The sequence below is a fragment of the Lynx rufus genome, unplaced genomic scaffold (assembly GCF_022079265.1).
Source record: "Lynx rufus isolate CCGP_SWC_20201006 ecotype Redwood Valley unplaced genomic scaffold, mLynRuf1.p SCAF_25, whole genome shotgun sequence".
Lineage (NCBI taxonomy): Eukaryota > Metazoa > Chordata > Mammalia > Carnivora > Felidae > Lynx > Lynx rufus.
The window spans coordinates 17,203,362-17,223,487 of record NW_025814840.1 but is presented as its reverse complement, the minus strand read 5'-3'; the positions used below and the strand labels follow the sequence as shown (position 1 = coordinate 17,223,487).

The following is a 20,126-nucleotide window of genomic DNA, read 5'->3' as shown; positions in this document are numbered from 1 at the left end:
CCATAGAATAGACAAGGAACGACAGGAGTTGTTTCGACAGGTGAAGAGAATGCAGTCGATGGGTAGGACCTGAAATGTTTACTTTTTTGGTAAAAAGCTTCCACTGAGTCACCTGGGCAGCTAGCAGTGCAGCTTACAGAGAAATAAAGCCCAACCCAGGGCCTTAAACGCTCACAAGACAGAAACGAGAAAGGCTGCCGAATGCATAGAGGCAGGGGAGCCGCGAAATGCTAGTTTCCCTGCGTTGCAAACTCGACGCAGTTCCTACAACACAGAGGGTGCAAATCGCCCACCACCCTTAAGGAAGTAACGAACCAGTAAAAGTCGCCTTGCGCAAAACGCCCCGAAAGGTGTCCCCCGGGGGAAAGGATGGAGGAAGATCCTTCCTCGGCAGGCGCGCCTGAGTACCACGGAGCCGAGGATGTGGCTGGGCACCTCTGGATCGCCCAGGCACAAACTCCGGCCACCAGAACACCCCGCCACGTGTGTCCTCCAGATTAAACTGACAGCACCGGCCGCTGGCGCCCGACGACCGCCCACGATGGAGGAGAGGAGCTTTCTTCAAGAGGAGAGGCAAATGCTGGTGGTCCGGTAGCACCAGTGGCCTCTCGGTGGAGAACCCTTTCTAGATGGATTCGAGAATCCAGTCGCTGCTGGAGAGCGGGGAGACGGGCAGCGGCAGGTCCCGTGGAGGGCCCCGCTCCCTCCCATCGTGGAGGGCGTTCTGCTCCTGGAAATAGTCCTCCTCCTCCTCGAAGAAGCCGTTCTCCAGGCCGTAGGTGCAGTCCGGGCTGGAGGCTGCCTGGCACGCTCCCTTATATTCCTGAATGGACTCGTACAGGCTGTAGAGTTGGCAGAGCAAGGACATGTCCAGCTGGCGGAGGCCAACCTTGAGGGGAGCGGGGGGTGGGGGGGGGAGGGAAAAACAAGAAGTCAGCACTGGAGTTTAATTTTAGTCGAACGCTCAGCCAGCAATCTGCTCGTGCCAGCACATTCTTTCCGTACCGTGGACGACGCAGGGCATCACTCGGATGCTTTGGATTTTCCAATTTGGAGAAAACCTTAATTGTGGGATGCCCACACCTCAGACGTTACTCAGTGTGTCAGGGCAGGATCGCACCGTCGGGGCGGCGGGCCCCAGCCTGTGGAATTCACCCTGGCACCCGGGCGTGCCCTGGGAAGGAACAGTGCTACGCCTTCTGGTGGCCCCAACTGGTTTCCCTTTGGACACCAAGATACAAGTGTGTCCTTTCCTCATGATCAGACTCAGAGGGGACCCGCGTGTGCCCTCCCTGACACCAAAATCATTCTCAACTCTCTGGGACAAGAGTCCCCTTGCCAGTGACAGCAGTTGGCCTGTCAGTGTCACACACTGCGCCCTGGAGCACCCACCCTCTGACCGGCTCAGCCTCCGGGCCCCCAAGAGAAGTGTTCCGACTCCCTCTCTTCGGACAAGGTCAGTCTTACCCAAAGATGGTTGTGGGATCACTCCCCAGAGCAGGCGACTGAGTAAGTCTAGTGAGACCTGGGGGCCTCCACGGATTCTCCTGGGAACCACTTTCACCACTGGTGGCGAATCAAGGAACAGTTGAAAGTCACCTATTTGTTCACCTTCAAGTTCCCTTCTTCCCACGGCCTTGTCCCAAGGGAAAGAGCACAAGTCAGCCCGGGAAATGGAGTGTTTCCATCAGTTCCAAAGACAGAAGGGTTAATCCAGTTGGAAATGCAGCCCAGCCCAGTGCATCCGATGCCACTGCACGAGAATCACCTGCGGTGATTGTTAACTGTGCGGCCTCGGGTCCGGCGGGTGTGGGGCCGCTGGTGACAGAGCTGCTGAGCTGTAGACCTCCCTGCGAGTCGTAAGGGGAGAAACTCTACATAGATGCTAGGAGACCTGCCTCCTGCTTCTTGGCCCTTTTGCAAGCCATGCATCAGCTCTAGGCCTTGGCTGATGACAAAAGGGAATAATCATTTCTCTTATGGGCCTACTGGGAGGGGTCCAATGAGCTACCCATCCATTTTAGTAAACAGTCATCAAATGTCTCCTGTGCAGCAAGGGCTAAAGCACCGAAGAGGCATGGGAATGTGCACGCAGAAAACCGAGAAAGGTCTACAGCCTAATTACCAGGCGACGAGACCCGCCATATAAGACGGTCCGACTTTCACACAAGGGAAGCGGGGGTCCAGAAAGCAGCATTCATCTCATGACTAAGACTGGGTGTTAAGTCCCAGATTTTTCTTCACACCCTTCAACCACGCTAAACTGCCGAGGAAACACTGGCTGTCTCCCTGCTCTAGCTGAGTAGACCACAGAAATGGGACCAAGGCACCTTGACTTGGCATATTTTGCCAAGACGTTCAGGGAAGACTTCAGGAGAGAGGGTCTGAGAGGGCAGAGTTGGCTGGATGGCTTCCACTGTCAGAAGTCCACCCTGACTAGGTAAGTCGTGGGTAAGCCAAAAGACGCCCAGGCCACAGGGCCACATCCTAGAGTCGGACACCAACACTCTTGTTCCTGATTAGCTTGTGCACATGTCATCACGAGGAAAAGCGGGCTCCCGACCTTTGTGTTTGGAAAATCACCCAGACGATCTGGACGTCCGGTTCTGGCGCCGAAGCCAGTGTTCTTGACACAAGTATCCGTCTTCCCTGGGCCCCTTGTACTTATTCTCCTGTGAGCACTGACTTTCAGGCCAGCCAGGCAGAAGAGCATGGAGCAGAGCGCGGGTTCTGGAGCCTGCCTGCTTGGGTTCAAATGCTGGCTCTGCCACTCCCTAGCTGTGAGACCAGGGACATCCTGTTCAACTTCCGGGAAGGGTGACAGCTGCTACTGTTGTTACTGTTCATGATTCTTTCCACTCTGCCAGCCTGCAGAATGCCATCTTGGAAAGGAACGGCAGGAACAGGATGTACCAGGCAGCCCGTGTGGAGCCATATTCCTCCTGCCCCAACTCAATCCCGCAGACGGAGCAGCAACCACCTGACCATCTTTGGTGGAAGATGGTCACCTGCCAGGGCAGTCACAAGCCAGCTGGAAACTAACCAGCAAACCTGCTTCTTGAGGACCAGGGTGCTCACTGCAGACTCTCGAACAGGAAAGGACCTCAAATGTCTGACTTCAAACCCTCCAAAGGAGGACCTTCCAGGCCAGTTCACTCATTTTCCAACAGCCATAATTCTTCAGCATGCCAAGTCAAAATCTCCCAGCCTTTAGGTTCTAGGTCCCCCGATGCTAGGTGTGACCATCATGCAACGCACACAAATCTCATTTCTCTTAACCACCTTTTAAATACTTGAAGGTAATTTTCGGTCTGCCACCTGGAAAAAATGATTTGTTTTCTCCAGCCAGTAGCTTCGGGTCTTTCAACTATTCGCAATGATGTCCTGGTCCGTTAACCAACTAGTCCCTTCCCCAGGGACTCGCTCCTTCTTTCCCAGGGCTCCTCCATAGTGTCCGGGTCTGAACACAGTAACCGAACTGCAAGACTCTGACTTGGCAAGTTCACACATACCTACTGTCCGCGCTAGGATTTAATACAAGGAATGGAAACTCTAATAAAGAAAGCCACACCCTCTTAGAGTCTTAGTAGTATTTCCTTAAAAAGTCATAAACTAGGGACGCCTGGGTGGCTCAGTCAGTTGGGCATCTGACTTCAGCTCAGGTCACGATCTCATGGTTTGTGGGTTCAAGCCCGTCGGGCTCTGTGCCGACAGCTGGCAGCCTGGAGCCCGCAGCCTGCTTTGGATTCTGTCTCTCTCTTTCTCTCTGCCCCTCCCCCGCTCACACTCCATCTCTCTCAAAAATAAACCAACATTTTTTTTTAAATTTATTTTAGCGTTTATTTTTTATTTTTGAGACAGAGAGAGACAGAGCATGAACGGGGGAGGGGCAGAGAGAGAGGGAGACACAGAATCGGAAGCAGGCTCCAGGCTCTGAGCCATCAGCCCAGAGCCCGACGCGGGGCTCGAACTCACGGACGGTGAGATCGTGACCTGAGCTGAAGTCGGACGCTTAACCGACTGAGCCACCCAGGCGCCCCTAAACCAACATTTTTAAAAAAGTCATAAACTAATACAACCCTGGATGTTACCTAGCCTGGAATTATAAAAAAAAAAAAAGTCAGAGAAGATTCATCTGGAATCCTGAAGCGATTTCTACCGAGTCACTCTAATACCAGTAGGGCTGGGCAATCCCAAAACTGTTTCCCACCCTGGAAATGAATGAGGAAAAACCAGAAGGAGCAGTACTGGACCAGGCCTGGCCTTCATCTTCTGGGCAGGGTGGGCGTGGGCCCAGGGGGGCGCAGGGGAACACGGGGCTCTACAGCCCTAACAACCGCTAACCGGGTTTCTGAGGCTCTAACTTCCTCTGACTCCGCACAACTCAAAGACCTGTGGTCCCAGGCTTTTCTCTTCAGGTGCCCTGTCCAAGGTCTTCCAGGCCCCGAGTCAGGATCATGTCCTGGACCTTTCTGGGCGGCAGCAGCTGGAATGACGCACCAAGTTGCCCTGTCATCGGGTGGAACGCTGGCCTAGAAACGGAGGTCGGACCCGCCTAGGAATACAGCTCCGTCCTGCACACACCTATTACCCTGCTGAACAGACGCCAAGTGCTTAGACTAAGTTAACAGGGATTTAAGCACACACACGTGCACGCACATGCCTATACACACCCCGGTTTCTCAGTGCCTTCTGCAGGCACTAGACCAAACTCCTCTGAGTTACCAGCCATCCTCCAAATGAACTCGGCGGGCAGGAGGGAAGTAGCTACACGAGCAAGTCAGTTTCCCGGCCGGGCGCCTCTCCCTCGGCGGTGGCTGATTCAACACTTTAACTTACGTTTTCTAGAGGCAAACTGAAAATCCCTAGGCAGCGTTCTGTAATTTGGTCTGAATCTGCGCTCTCCTACCTGCACCTCATGCAACGGTTGGCCGGAGGTCCCTTCTTCCCCAGACTGTCCCGGACCTGTCCCCACTGTGTTAAAGCCTCTTTGCTTGCCCGGCCCAACGCCAGCTTCTCCTCCGCTCTTCGGACCTTGGCTGAGGCACCGGTGTTCCCCAGTTCCCCCCACCTTCTCTGCCTGCCTTGTGCTGCCAGTAAGCACATGGGTCTGCTTTCTTCTAATGTAGGACAAGCCCACATGCAGTGACCCAGCTACTGTCTGCATCAGGGAGAGAGACTCAGGACAGCTCCAGAAATCAAACTCTCAACCTTGAAGGGGGAAGGGAAGGGATGGGTGTCTGAGAATATGGAAGGGGAGAGAGGGACCATGCAAGAGAATTCAACTGCAGAGTGGTTTCAGAACGTGATTAAATCACCCACGAACAAGAACCCATCCTTCCAGAAAAAAGGACTGGGGTGGGGGCAAGCCCTCAGGAAGCCCACTAACCCCCCCAACCACTGTCCCCATACTACAAGCAGGGGAAGCCTGTCACCTTAGTGATCTGTTCCCACATGTCCCTGAAGGCCAGTTGATCTAATTCATGGCTGGATTCAGAAAATACAGCTCTTTTGTGAAAGCAGATTGCAAAACTTCAGATAATTGAAGAAAACTACAGAATATTCTAAGACCGTGTAATCTGTAGCCCTTATTCTAGACCTTCAAGACAATTAAGAACAATCAGCTAGCTTCCATTGCTTTAAACTGCTAATGCCATTCCTTCCTCTCTCTGTCTGGGCTTCCTGCTTAACTTCCTGGTCATGTTCTTCTCTTTTCCCCTGCACAGAGCTCCCCACCACCCCCCACCCCTGCTGCAACGCACAGGTGGCTCAGCAACCCACATCTCCAACAATGGGGCCCAACAATCCTGAATCACCCTCGAAATGGTCTCAAAGACGCCCAACAGACTGGCCACATGAATACACGTCACATCGGACAGGGTACTGGTTCCCAGCCGGGTTTCGGGGTGCTAAGTTTCTACCTTCGGAAGGTGCCGCGGGTCAGAGTGTTGTTCCCAACTTTCACACAATTCCAGCAGGTACGTGACCATTCGGATACAAGGCTTGGAAGATGAAAGGAACTTTTTAAAAGGAAGCTTTTGATGACTGAAAACAAAGCATCACAAAAAACTTTAGGGTATTTTTTTTTTAGAAATAAGTGGTAGTTAAGAAAAATAGTTTTAAGAAACTACAAGCTGGGGTGACTCACCAGTACATAAACAAAAGCAACTTCTTCCCAAATCCAGCAATAAGTAGGAAACACAACAGAGACAAAAAGAATCGGTTTCATTTGTGTTTGCTCCATAGCCGCAGCAGGCTCTGTGCGTGGGGCTGGGGAGAAGCAGGTCAACGTCGGGGGATGGGTTAGTTCAGTAAATCATACTGGGACCGGCTCTGAAATGACCCCCCCCCCCCCACTGCCACACCAGACCATTATCTCCCCACCGCATTCCTCAACCTAAGATGGGCAGGGTTTCACAGATGGGCAGGGTTGCACAGATTCCAAGTGAAACTAAAGAACCATGAGCTATAACATAGGCGGGGAGGGGGGTGGTGTGAAATACGGGGACAGATGCAAAAAAAGGTTTGTTGGATGAAAATTCACACCGAAACATAAAGTGGTAGGGACTTGGTTTTAAAAAGTAGGGTAAAGTCATACAATAAAAACTAGGCAGTCATTTCAAAGGGTGAGCAGCTGGGTACAACAGTGACCCACAACAGTGACCCACGTGTGCTGCTGAGCACAAAAGCTCAGGTTACACGGTAGGAATTCACTTTATGTGCATAAGCACACACGTGCAAGCTTCTGACCGGAAGAGAAAAGGTCTGTTAGCAGAACTTACCTCTAGAAAGTGGGACTGGGAATTTACAGCCTTCTGCACTGCTTAATTTTTTTCTCAACGAGCACGATGCTCTCAATTTTAAAACCTAGGAATAACGGGCGCCTGGGCGGCTCAGGTAAGCGTCCGGCTTTGGCTCATGCTCTCACGGTTCGTGGGTTCGAGCCCAGCGTCGGGTAGGTGCTGACAACTCAGAGCCCAGAGCCTGCTACGATTCTCTGTCTCCCTTTCTCCCTGTCCCTGCCCCGCTTGCACGTGCTCTCACGCTCTCTCAAAAATTATAAACGTTAAAAAAAAAAAACTAGTAACAACAAAAAAGCATATCATGTAGGCAACACCACACAGGGCTGCATGCCTGTGAAACCTGCGCGGCGGTCCGACTGGTAACGGCAACAAAAGCCTTAAAATAGCACACAACTTTTAACCAGCTAACTGTTCCCTTCTAGGGATTGACCGGAGAGAAGAAAATCTCGGTGGTGCACAAATACATAATCTCCTCCTTGTTCTGTGTGGTAGGTGCCGATTCTGTTACGATGAGGAAATTGGGGCCCGGAAAGATGAAGGCTCTTGATTGAGGGCATACGGTAGGAGGGCAGGGAGCGGCACCCGTGTTTAGGACTCCAAGGTCGGCGCTTTGACCACCAGCCTGTACTGCCCGCACAGCTGACCAAAGCTGGGCAAAGAGGTGTCGCCGTGTCAGCTGGGATAGGGAGCAAGCTGCTAACATCACAGGTGACTTGTATTTGGCTTTTCTGAACTTTCTGGATTTTCTACTATGAATATGTATTAACTTAAATGAGACCATTTTCAAAGTTACCTTTCAAAAACGGAATGAATGACTAAGCACACACGGATGGCTTGTGAACGAATTTATTTTACAGAAGACCTGGGAAATGCCCCCAAGTCTGATCCAGGTGTCCAGCGGGTATCTGCGTGGCTGGAATGCAGTGACCTGATGGATCGTAACCTGGTTTTTGAAAAAAGGACGCGGTGACCGAAGGACGCTGACCTGCATACTCTTTTGCAAAGGAAAACCCAAGAGAAAGACTTCTTTGGTGTTGATCCAGTAGGGGAAGGGGCTATTAACTTGGCAGCTCAGGCTGGACTGAGATCCCCCTGAAGGACTTTTTTCGTTTTATTTTTTATATTTGAGAGACAGAGAGCAAATAGGGGAGGGGCACAGAGACAGAATAGGAAGCAGGCTCCAGGCTCCGAGCTGTCGGCACACAAGCCCGACGCGGGGCTCGAACCCACGAACCGTGAGATCATGACCTGAGCCAAAGTCGGACGCTTAACCGACTGAGCCACCCAGGCGCCCGGCCCCTGAAGGACTTCTAAACTCCCCGGAGGCCCGTAATTCTGTGCTCACTAAGCAAGCTTCCAGTCCATCATGTGGCCCCTTCGTGGCACTGTCCTCTCCTGGGTGGAAAAGCATTTGGGTTACTTGGTCTCTTTCGTCTCCTGTGCGTGCCCTAGGCTCACCGGGCTGAGGACTACACTCTGAAGAGTCAGGGTGATTCAGAGACAGAAAACAGACCAGGCTGCGTGGCTGCACCCCCAGATTAAGCCACACCCACAGTTCCTGCAGCTCTCCACTCGCCCATACGCCCTCTCTACCACGTAAGGTGGTTTCAGTGTGTTTACTGCTCACAGCTAAAAGCGTCCACACTGACGGAGCCCATTCTGCAACCTCTTCCAGGCCACACTGGCTTCCCTCGAACCAATGAAGTGATGGCTTTGCACATTCTTTTACTTTTTCCCCATTATAAAAATAAAACGTTCTAGTCATATTAAAACGTCAATGGTTCATAATTATGTGAACCATAATTCCCTCATCCCATGTTCTAAAGCAGCTGTCTCCAAATGTTTTGGTCTTGGGACCTCTAACTATTGAGGGCCCCTAAGAGCTGTCATTTATGTGTATTATACCTGTCAACATTTACCTTATTAGAAATTGAGACTGAGTTTTCATATTGATCCATTTAAACATAAATAATATACCCATTACATGTTAACATAACTTTTTTTTAATGCTTATTTATTTTTGACAGAGAGAGAGAGAGAGACAGAGCATGAGTGGGGGAGGGACAGAGTGGGAGACACAGAATCCGAAGCAGGCTCCAGGCTTCGAGCTGTCAGCACAGAGCCAGATGTGGGGCTCGAACCCACGGACCGCGAGGGCATGACCTGAGCCAAAGTCGGACGCTCAACCGACTGAGCCCCCCAGGCGCCCCAACATAACGTTTTTATGAACGCCACTATTTTGTACATCTTTTTAATGCCGGGCTTATCTCCTTCTGCATTTGATCCTTTGTGACACGTTGCTTTGGTTGAAGTAAATGAAGAAAATCTGGCCTCACACAGATATGTAATAGCCTTTTAGAAAACAGTGGGTTTTCTTCTTGGACACTACCCTTCAGTTGGCTGCAGTGTGGAATTTGAAACTATGCCAATGGACTTTTTATACTGTTACATTAAAACCATCAGTCTTGCACTTTGAATGGATCTTTTAACCAGGTGTGATTTTGTAACAGCAAGCATTAGTGCTATGAAAACTGTGAAAAATTGACTCACTGAATTATGCAGACCTTCCAAATGTTGATACATTTCCCTAGGTAATTTTTTCTTTTTTTTTTTTTTTTTTAAGTAGGCTCCACACCCAGCCCGGGCCTTAAACTCATGACCCTGAGACCAAGACCTCTGCTGGGATGGAGTCAATACTTAACCGACTAAGCCACCCAAGTGCCCCCTCCTTAGGTAATATTTTAAAACCACTCACTTATCAATATGACAACCACATAATTATGGACACTGAAAAGGATCTAGGGACCCCTGAACGTCCCCCAGCCCACACTTTAAGAGCAGTTTTAGGGGGCGCCTGGGTGGCTCATTCAGCTAAGCATCTGACTTCAGCTCAGGTCATGATCTCACAGTTCGTGAGTTCAAGCCCCGCATCGGGCTCTGTGCTGATGGCTCAGAGCCTGGGGCCTGCTTCGGATTCTGTGTCTCCCTCTCTCTCCCTGCTCCTCCTCTGCTCATGCTTTGTCTCTATGTCTCTCAAAAATAAATAAAATGTTAAAAAATTAAAAAAAAAAAGAACTGTTTTAAAGATACCCACTTTTAGCAGTTTAGTATGTATCCCTCAAGACACCATGTTTATGCAAGCTGTTTAGCTAGATATCACGTATACACATGTCTGTGCAACTTACTTTTTCGTACTGTGAACATCTAGGTTCATATAGTTATCACACGCTTTTCAGTGAGTTTCGATCACTATTCTGTATCACTGCAAGACATATCTGAGTACAAGTACCATTACCCACTGTGTGACTATTACTGTAAGAAAAATTTATAAAAATGAAATTGCAGAAGGGGTTGAGAAAGGAAAAGGACGCTTTCCTTCCAATCCCTCCCCAGTCCTGGGCCTGCAAACAGGAGACCATTCCTCAAGGGTTTGTATCCAAAGCTTAAAAAAAGGCCACTGCCCAAGATAATGAGTGAAACATGGACACAACTGATGTTGAAATCAGGTGGGACTGGAGGAAAAAACATGATCCAAGGGCCCCTGACAACACGCTGGAACTCAACATGCATCTGAAGGTTGGTTTGTGTTGTCATTTTCTTGAATGATATCCAATTAACTGGAACTCCCCCTCTGCAAGCGTAGATGCAGTTCGGGGAGCAAATCTGAAGCTAAAACCAAAACCAAGTTCTTGGACAATATATAGAAAGCCTCATGTCAGTAGACAGAGTTTTTCAGACAACTGACATAAAAAGCAAAAGACATTCGGTTTTTATGGTGTTTATATCTCCAAATCCTCACCATTACTATAATCATTTTTTTCAATCTCTGCTAGTCTTTTTTTTTTTTTTTTGAGACAGAGAGAGCACAAGCAGATTAGAGGCGCAGAGGGAGACAGAGACTCTTAAGCAGGCTCCACTCTCAGCGCATAACCTAACATGGTAACATGGGGCTTGATCCCATGACCTTGGGATCACGACCTGAAACGAAATCAAGAGTTGGACACTCAACCAACTGAGCCACCCAGGTGTCCCTCTGCTGGTCTTTTAGATAAAACATGACACCTTATTGTTTTACTTTGCCTATCTGTGGTTATGAGAGTTGTTAAACACCTTGCCATTTCTCTTTAACTGCAATGACCTTGGCTATTTTATCTCTAATTCTAAGTGCAGTCAACAACCTAAGAACATAGCAAACATCCTCTTTCAAATGTATTTCGGTAATCCTCAGTCCAGCCTCTCTAGGCTGCGACAGGCCTGGGGTCCCCCAGAGGCTGCCTCTCCCCTGGAGAGCACTGGTCAGAGGACAGAGGCTCTCCCTCCCCACCCCTCCTTCTCAGGTCAAGGGCAGTGCTTCCTGTCAGAATCCTTGCAGACGAGACTGTATAAAATCAGGCCAGTGCATGGCTCTTAGAGCCAATCAGGGAAGTGAGCAGAAAGCACTCAGAAACAGAAAAGGCCACATGCCTGAATGAATTTCAGTAGAACCATAAGGAGGCCTAAGGGTTTTTCTGTCTCCAAAGCTCCTGGAGGAGGACGTACATCTCTGGGTTAAGGGTCTATGAGGGAACGAGCAACAGGAAAGAAAAGAACAACCTCTATGAGCCCTGCCTACTAATCACCTGGAAACATCTGGAGCCCGTGGGCAATGAATGAGATGAACAGAGGGTCGGGGCTCTGGAGAAAGACACTGGGTAATTGGGGGGCAAATATCTGACCCAGCCAGTCTCACGGCTGGTTTCCTCTTCGTGCAGTCTGTGGTCCGCCTGTAGGGTTTCATACACGGGATCGTGAAAAATGTAGCTTTTCAAGCCGAGGTCTGAAGTCTCCGTGGAGTTCAGATGGGCATTCCAGGAGCAAGGCCGCAAAGCCTCCAAATGCTGCTTGGTGGGCGGGAAGTGCATGCACAAGGGCCAACGTCCTCTCTTTGAGCCCTCCCTGAACCTCCTTGGCCACGCAGCCTCCAAGATCTACAGACACGCTGGCCCAGAGCAACACAGAAATGCTCCAGCACTTGCTGGCTCGAGGCCCTCTGCATGTGACCAGGTGCCCAAAGTGCCAACAACTGGGGCACTTTCGCATTCCCAGAATGCCCTTAACCGGAAGTGGGGGAAAAGCAGAAGGGCTGTGCTTCGGGCAAGATATCCATTTCTGATCTCTACAGGGGCGGGGCGGGTAATACATAAAAGTTAAAGTGGTATGAAAAAAATATCTTTCAATCTCTATACTGTCACATCTTGGGACCAGAAGTGCAACCTCACTTAGAGATAACCTCAAAAGCGAATGAAACCAGACCAGTGAGCCCACAGCCCACCCCTGCTGCACCTGCCCCCACCCCACAAACTATGATACATATACACCTTTCTAGTTGTGCTTTTATTGGGTGGGTCCTGGGGTGGGGACAAGTACTATACAGAGTAATTACAGCCTAAACAGCCTAATTTAAAAAAAAAATTGTTTTTTTAATGTTTATTCATTTTTTGGGAGAGAGAGAGCGCGCGTGCGTGGCGGGGTTGGGGCGGGGAGAGGCAGAGAGCGAGAGGGAGACACAGAATCGGAAGCAGGCTCCAGGCTCCGCGAGCTGTCAGCACAGAGCCCGACGCAGGGCTCGAACTCACAACTGCGAGATCATGACCTGAGCTGAAGTCCAACGTTTAGCCGACTGAGCCGCCCAGGCGCCCCTAGACAGCTCAATTTTTGATGAACACGGTCCAAGAACAACAACCTTGTGCTGCTCTTCCCTTTCTTTGTAGAATTTACAGACACCACGTGGTGTCCTCAGGGACACCAAGCACATGGCAATAGGCAGGTCCTGCACTTGTGCCTACACTATTTTATGACAGAGTAAACTTCCGCAGGCACCATCAAGACCCATATAGGCAGGAGGGGGAAAGAATTATATTGTTATAGCCAAAGGGAGCCTATATGGCATTTAATTCTCATTTTCCCCATAAGGGATCTCTAGCTGAAAATAGCAAAATGCTTGCTTCAATTATACCACATAATCTAATAACAGAATTGGAGCTCTTGATGCCTGGTTCAGGAGCTTCCCAAATCTTTCTTTTTTTTAATATATTTTTTTAAGTTTATTTATTTTGAGAGAGAGAGAGAGCACGGGAGCAGGGGAGGGGCAGAGAGAGAGAGAGAGAGAGGGAGAGAAAGAGAGAGAATCCCAAGCAGGCTCCACGCTGTCAGCACGGAGCCTGACTCAGGGCTCGATCCCACCAACCGTGAGATCATGACCTGAGCCGAAATCACGGGTGGGATGTAACTGACTGCACCACCCAGGTGCCCCAGGAGCTACCCAATTCTTAAACAGCTTGTTCAAAATGCAGATTCCGTCTTCTCCTAGTCTGATACTGCTGGTATAGGAAGAGGCCCGGGAATTAGCATTTTAGCAAGCAGCCCGGAGGATTCTGGGGCTGGTGGTCCATTTCTCGGGGAACACAACACACAAAGACGGTATTAAAGGTCACCAGACATGCCGCTCTCCTGTGATCAACATCAATCAAGAATGCTAATGCATAACCGGAGGCTAATGCTGTTATTCCAGATGGCATTTCACAGGCCTGACTTGGGACTGGACCTTTACCATAAACCCTTTTAAAGACTAAAATCCCCTAACACACCGGCTTCACGTGCAGGATAAGAGCTGAAATCCACGGGAATGCGGGCTATTCAAGCTAACACACGTCTCCTGGAATACAGTTCACTGAACAAACTCATTGGACATGTACTTGTTCTCTCAACTAAAACGCAGGGAAGAGAAGCATTGCTGGTCTCAGAAATCTAGCTTTATTGAATCAGATTAAATTCTTCGCCTAAACCACCGCAGCCCAGGCACTCAAAGGTTCTGTGTGGATGACTTCCCACTCACGCCCGGGTTGGTGACCAAAATAGCTATTTGACAGTTTTAAAGGGGGGGGGGGGGGGAGGAAACATGAAAAAAAAAAAAAAGAGGTTCCAAGTCAAAGCTGCCAGAACCTGCCCCTGACGGTGGAAGAGGTGGATCCCAAGAATCCCTAGGACGGCAGCCCCTCAAAGATGTCCTGCCCCCCATATCTGAGAATCTGCTGTCCATGCTTTCGTGCGACTCTCTGGGGTGTTCAAACTTGATGAGCTAATGTCGTGGAGCCGCTGGATGGGTGGTCTGTGTACAAACATCAAGGGAAGTGTGTGTCGGGGGTCCCGGCTGACACTGAGAGTCCAGAGTGTCCTGCAGCCACACGCAAGGATTTGAAGAGCCAACCCAGATCCAGTGAGCAAATGCGGCTTTATCCGCTTAGCAGGTAAGAGTCTATTAAACTGGGGGGGCCCTTCAGGGCAAAGTATTTTTATGTAGAAAGAGGTCTGGGATACATAGTTTGTCCAGCAGCCCCCTGCTCTATTTCTGCTAACTGGCCTTTCTTTGGGGGGGAACTCCAGCACCCCCACCCCACCCCTACCCCATCCACATGGTCACACTATCTTAGTAAAATGCGATCCTGTCCTCAGTCACTACTGGCTGGCCCACGCTGGCCAGACCACCCAAGCTGGGCCTGCTGGCGTCCTTCCACACAGTATTTACCAACTGGAACTAAGAAGCATGGCCGAAACTGAGTGTGGACCCTGTTAATAGCCACGGTCCAAAATGTGGGAAAAAAATAAAATGATGCGGGGGGGGGGGGGGAGGAGAATACGGTGGGCTTCCCGGATGCCCCATCGGCCCTGGTTCCAGTCTGTCTCTGTATATATCCAGCCCTTCGAGAGTTTTCTTCAGCAAGAGCTGGTTCAGACCGAGTTACTATCACTCACACGGAGAGCCCAGGCATGAAAACTGAGAGGTGATCTACACGGCAGCACTCCTATTGCGTAAAGATGACCACATCTCCCAGATGGTATAACGCTCCTGAAATGGCTAGAGAGTTTCCTTGGATCTCCATAGCATTTTACACCTAACACGCACCCAACGAACATTTGTTGAATGTGATTTTAAAAGATCCTCTGATGTTTAAAAAAAAAAAAAAAAACAAAAAACCAGCACACTCAGCTTCTGGTCTTAAAGGACTTTTTCCAGTCTATAGAGCAGGTAAGCTATAGAGCGCAGTATTATGTGTGACCCTCCCCGCTTCCCAAATGGCCCCACTCCCCCCACCCGCCCTGGGGCAGGGCGGGGACCACAGCAGCAGGACAAAGCTTCACCGAGGAGGGTTCCTAGAACAGGAAGTGCTAACTCAGGCGGTACAGCGGGCACCATGCGGAGCAGGGAACCACCAAGTCCACACAGCTCCCCTGCCCTCAGAGCCCAGACTGCCCCGGACCCATCCTCCCCACCCCTCACTCTCTTATCACCAGATCCAAGCCTCTTTTCCAGCCTCCAGCTCCTCATTTTTAAATGTGTAACATACTCCTCCACTGATGTAATGACAAACCACCTTTCCCCCTAAAGGAGCCACCCCTCCTGACTCCCCCGTTGCTGCAATGAACCCCACCTTCCCAATGATGGATTAGCAAGGTTATTGCTCTCCTGCACAATGGCAGACTCTGCAGTTACTGAAGACATTGTAACATGTGTTGACTAGGAAAACCTTTGCAAGATGTGCCCCCGAAAATGCAACTAAGAATGTATAATGCGATCCGTGTGTATTTGTGTCGGTGGGAGTGCCTGTGCATGCGAGCAGTACAATGCAAGGGTTAAAACAAAGCTTTGGGACACATCTGGTTGAATCTGTGATCTTAGGGGAATTAAATTCTGAGTGATTTTTTAAAATATATGGAAATAGGATGGACCTTAGAGAGGATTATGCGAAGTGAAGTAAGTCAGACACAGAACGACAAATACCATATGATTGCACTTACATGTGGAATCTAAAAGGCAAAACATGCACAAACTAACCAAAAGCAGAAACAGACCCAAGAATACAGAGAACAGACCAATGGTTGCCAGAGGAGACAGAGTGGGGGGGATGGGCAAAATGGGTGAAGGTCCAGGAGGTACAGGTTTCCAGTTCTGGAATGAGATGAGTCACAGGGATGAAAGGCACAGCATAGAGAATATAGTCAGTGGCATCGTAATAGCGTTGTGTCGTGACAGATAGTAGCCACGCTTGTAGTGAGCATGCCAGAACACAGAGACTTGAGTCACTGTGTGGTACACCTGAAACTAATGTTAACATTGTGTGTCAAGCATACAGGAAGGGAGGGAGGGAGGGAGGGAGGAAGGAAAGAGGGAGGGAGGGAGGGAGGAAGGAAGGAAGGAAGGAAGGAAGGAAGGAAGGAAGGAAGGAAAGAGGAAGGAAGGAGGAAGGAAGGAAGAAAGGAAGGAAAGAGGAAGGAAGGAGGAAGGAAGGAAGGAAGGAAGGAAGGAGGAAGGAGGAAGGAAGGAAGGAAAGAGGAAGGAAGGAAGGAAGGAAGGAAAGAAGGAAGGAGGGAGGGAGGAAGGAAGGAAGGAAGAAGGAAAGAAGGAAGGAAGGAGGGAGGGAGGAAGGAAGGAAGGAAGGAAGGAAGGAAGAAGGAAGGAGGAAGGAAGGAAGGAAAGAGGAAGGAAGGAAGGAAGGAAGGAAGGAAGGAAGGAAAGAAGGAAGGAAGGAGGGAGGGAGGAAGGAAGGAAGGAAGAAGGAAAGAAGGAAGGAAGGAGGGAGGGAGGAAGGAAGGAAGGAAGAAGGAAAGAAGGAAGGAAGGAGGGAGGGAGGAAGGAAGGAAGGAGCAAGGAAGGAAGGAGCAAGGAAGGAAGGAGGGAGGAAAGAAGGAAGGAAGGAAGGAAGGAAGGAAGGAAGGAAGGAAGGAGCAAGGAAGGAAGGAGGGATGGAGGAAGGAAGGGAGGAGGGAGGGAGGAAGGAAGGAAGGGAGGAAGGAGGAAGGAAAAATAAAGAGAAGAAAAGAAAGGGAGAGAGAAAAAAGAGGGAGGTAAGAAGGAAGGAAGAATTTGAGTATCCATCTCATGGAGAAGTTGGGATGTACAGAAAGCATTTACATTGTGCCTACACAGGAAATATCCCAAACTATTAACAGTGATTATCTCCGGGTGCTAGGTCTATGAGGAACTTGTCATTGTTTTGCTTAGCTGCACTTTCCAAAAAAAGCTTAACGTCTCCTCCCAGACTCGAATAGTTAACTGGCAACTCCTGCATTTTCTGCTTCAGAGAAGTGTCTCTCATTTGCTTCTTGTTTCCCGGTCACTGGCCTCCACCCCGCTGGAGGCTCTCACCTTCTCCAAGCACACCTCTAGCACCCCCCACTTCCTGCTTCCTCTGCACCCTGCTATCAAATTAATTCCTCAAAGTCCGATTCTGTGCCAGTCTTCCACTTCAACCCTTCCCACGCTACTTGAGGCCCAGTAGCGTGGGCCCAGTACTTGGGCCCTCCCCATTGCCCGCTCCCTCTTTAAGGTACAATCTGCGCTATTCCCTTGTTGATTATCAGAGAGGCCTTGCGACACCACCACCGCTGGCTTGCACAGGACTTTCAAAAAAAAAAAAAAAGGAAAGGATTAATCACATGAATCTGTGACTGCACAGGACTTTTTCAAAAAGGGATTAATCACATTCTGCCAGGACTTCTAGTACATCCCTCGACACAGATTTGACCTCGGGGCCTTCCAATGAAATAGATCAACACAAATTATTCCAGATAATTCAGGAATGAACTCCGTTTAAGTTACTACTTGGACCCCACTGCCCCAGGCTACTAAATCTCTTAAAGCCCAAACACCCAGAGGGGCGCCTGGGTGGCTCAGTTGGTTAAGCATCCGGCTTTGGCTCTGGTCACGATCTCACAGTTCGTGGGTTCGAGCCCCGCGTCGGGCTCTGTGCTGACAGCTGGGAGCCTGAAGCCTGCTTCGGATTCTGTGTCTCCCTTTCACTCTGCCCCTTCCCCGCTCACACTGTCTCTCTCTCTCTCAAAAATAAATAAACATTAAAAAAAAAAAAAAAAGCCCAAACACCTAGAGTACTTTTAAAGACCTTGGGGCATTCTGTGAAAGAACTTGTCAAGGCCTGTAGCCATATCTTATCTTTATCTCAGCTAAATATCAGACTGACCAAAGATAGCAGTTTATTTTTCCTTGCATTTCAAATACTTAGAGCTCTGGTCCAAGGCATAATTATAAGGTTGTGGCTGTTCTCCAGCTGCACCAGGAGGGACCTGGAAAAATACTTCTGGGAATAGCACATCGACTCCCAAGCCACTAGAGTGTGTTTATGAACCAGAGCTTCAGAAAAGGAGTGGCCCTGAGGTTTTCCTGTCTGTTCCAGTGTCGAACTTAACCCGGGATGAGTACTCCCATTTCACCCCCATATTTGTGCCACATCTAAATCCCGACTGTAAACATCCTAGGTGTAGATTTATCTACTTAAAATGCAGCTCACTAGCTGTGCAATGCTGGTTTCAATGAATGTTTATTAATAAATCAAAAACGGTTGTCTTGGAATTTGAGTCATTCTGTAAGAAGCTTAGAAAATCTATTCAGAGAGAACTGGAAATCACAATTTCAGTGCCAGCCACAGAGTGGGAAGACAATATCTAATTGATTAAAAAACAAGGCTGCTTTTCCAGATTTAATTAAGTCTCACTTTTCAGAATGGATATGCTCCTGAAAAAAAAAAAAGAAAGAAAAAAAGAAAGGCGTAAGTTGTTTCTAAACAGTATCTTAACGTACTAGATGCATCTACAAAGGATTTCTGTGATAAGTTTTTTGGCAAATTGAGTCTTAGGAAAAAAGCAGCTTTCATGTATTAGATTTCCTTAATAAAGTTTCTACCTGTACTTAAAAGAGGATAAGAACCTGCACTAAGTGAAAGGAAGGGGCCGATTCCAAGATGAAAGCCCGGTGGCCAGGGGTAGGTGATCAGGGCCCAGCGGGAAGTTAGAAAGGAGGGAAGTTTGTTCTCCGCTGGCCTAGCCTAAGCCTGTTGAAGAAAGCTGGAGAAAGGCTCGAGGTCACCTAAATCCCAGCCCTTGCCCTGTTTTGGCGTCACCTGAAATCCTGTGTGCCGGTCCACATCGCCAAATGTACTTCCAAAGGACTGAAAAAAGCTAAGCCCCATTGTCTGGCGCCCAGACACGACCCGAAGAACCCACACGGGCTTCACCCAGACGGGGAAGCGGGTTGGGGGATTCGGTTCCACCACGCTGAGAGGGGATGGGCCGAGCGCTCGCCTTCACAGCCATCTGAGGCTGGAGCCATCCGAGGCTGGAGCCATCCCGAAGTAATCGGATTCTGCACGCGCCGCCTGGGGCGCGGGGGAGGGGGGCGAGGGCTGTTCCAATCTGCTGTCTACACTCGCGCGGAAAAAACTGTCCTCTCCCAGGCAGCAAAACACAGTCGCACACAGCCCTTCACCCCGCAGCCGAAGTGAAAGCCCTTCCCTGACCCCGGAGGTCTGTTTCACTCGGGAGAGGAGTGACCGCGGCGCGCCGCGTCCGCCCAGAGGCCACGAGCGAACCCCACAACGCGCCTCCCGTTTCCGAGCCAGCTGGGGCCGGACCTGGGGCGCCCGGGCTCCGAAAACTGCCTTTTGAGTGGGGACCCTCCCCGGGTGAGGGTTGCACCGTGGGCAGAGAGGACAGGGTCCCTCACTCGGCGCCGGCTCCAGGAGCAAAAGAGCCAGAAAGGGGCGGGTGGGCGCGCGGACTTCCGGAGCAGAGCGCGAGTCCCGGCGAACTTTCCCGGGACGGCGAGCCCGGACGGGGACCCCCCCCCGCCTCGCCCCGACCCGCGGAGCCCCCCTTACCATCTCCTTGCGGAGCAGGGCCAACGCGGCGTCCAGGTTGGGAGGCTTGGCGGGCAGCCCCGCGGCCCGGGGCCCGCCGCCGCCCGCGCCCCCGCGGCTCAGCTCGTCCTGGATGCGCGACTTCTGCGCGTACAGACGCTCCAGGTGTCGCCAGCCCCCCGACGCGCCGCCGCCCGACGCCGAGTGCAGCAGCCCGCTCAGGCTCTTGGGCAGCGGGGGCAGTCCGTCCACCCGCAGCCCCCGGACCGCGTCCGCCGCCCCCGGAGCGGCTCCGGCCCCGCTCATCGCGCTGCACCCGGCCACGCGCCTGTCCCGCCGCCGCCGCCGCCCGGGCCCCAAGCCTCCTCGGGTCCGCCCCCTTCCCGGTGGCGCCCCACCCACTTCCCCTCCCCGCCTCCCGGCCTCCGCCTCCGCCCCCGCCCCGCCTCCCCGCCTCACGCCCGGACCCCCCTGGCGGCCCCCGCCCCGGCCCGGCTCACCACCCCCAGCCCCGCCCATTTGCCCCCAGGCCCCCTACGCCTGTGTCCGCCCCCGCGTCCCTGCTCACTTCCAACTTTGCCCCCTTACTTCTCGCCCCGCCCCCACTCCCGAGCACCGCCCCGCGCCCCGCCTCACC

General features: G+C 51.0%; 1 protein-coding gene across 1 annotated transcript; it reads right to left on the bottom strand.

Annotated features, from left to right (window-relative positions):
• Window positions 1–527: 527 nt before the first annotated feature.
• On the bottom strand, window positions 528–19,795 carry FAM89A (family with sequence similarity 89 member A). The gene is made up of 2 exons (XM_047088573.1): window positions 19,511–19,795; window positions 528–889 (listed from the first exon to the last, which is right to left on the bottom strand). The coding sequence occupies exons 1-2, from the start codon at window positions 19,793–19,795 to the stop codon at window positions 626–628; spliced, it is 549 nt and encodes a 182-aa protein (XP_046944529.1). The 3' UTR covers window positions 528–625.
• Window positions 19,796–20,126: the final 331 nt, after the last annotated feature.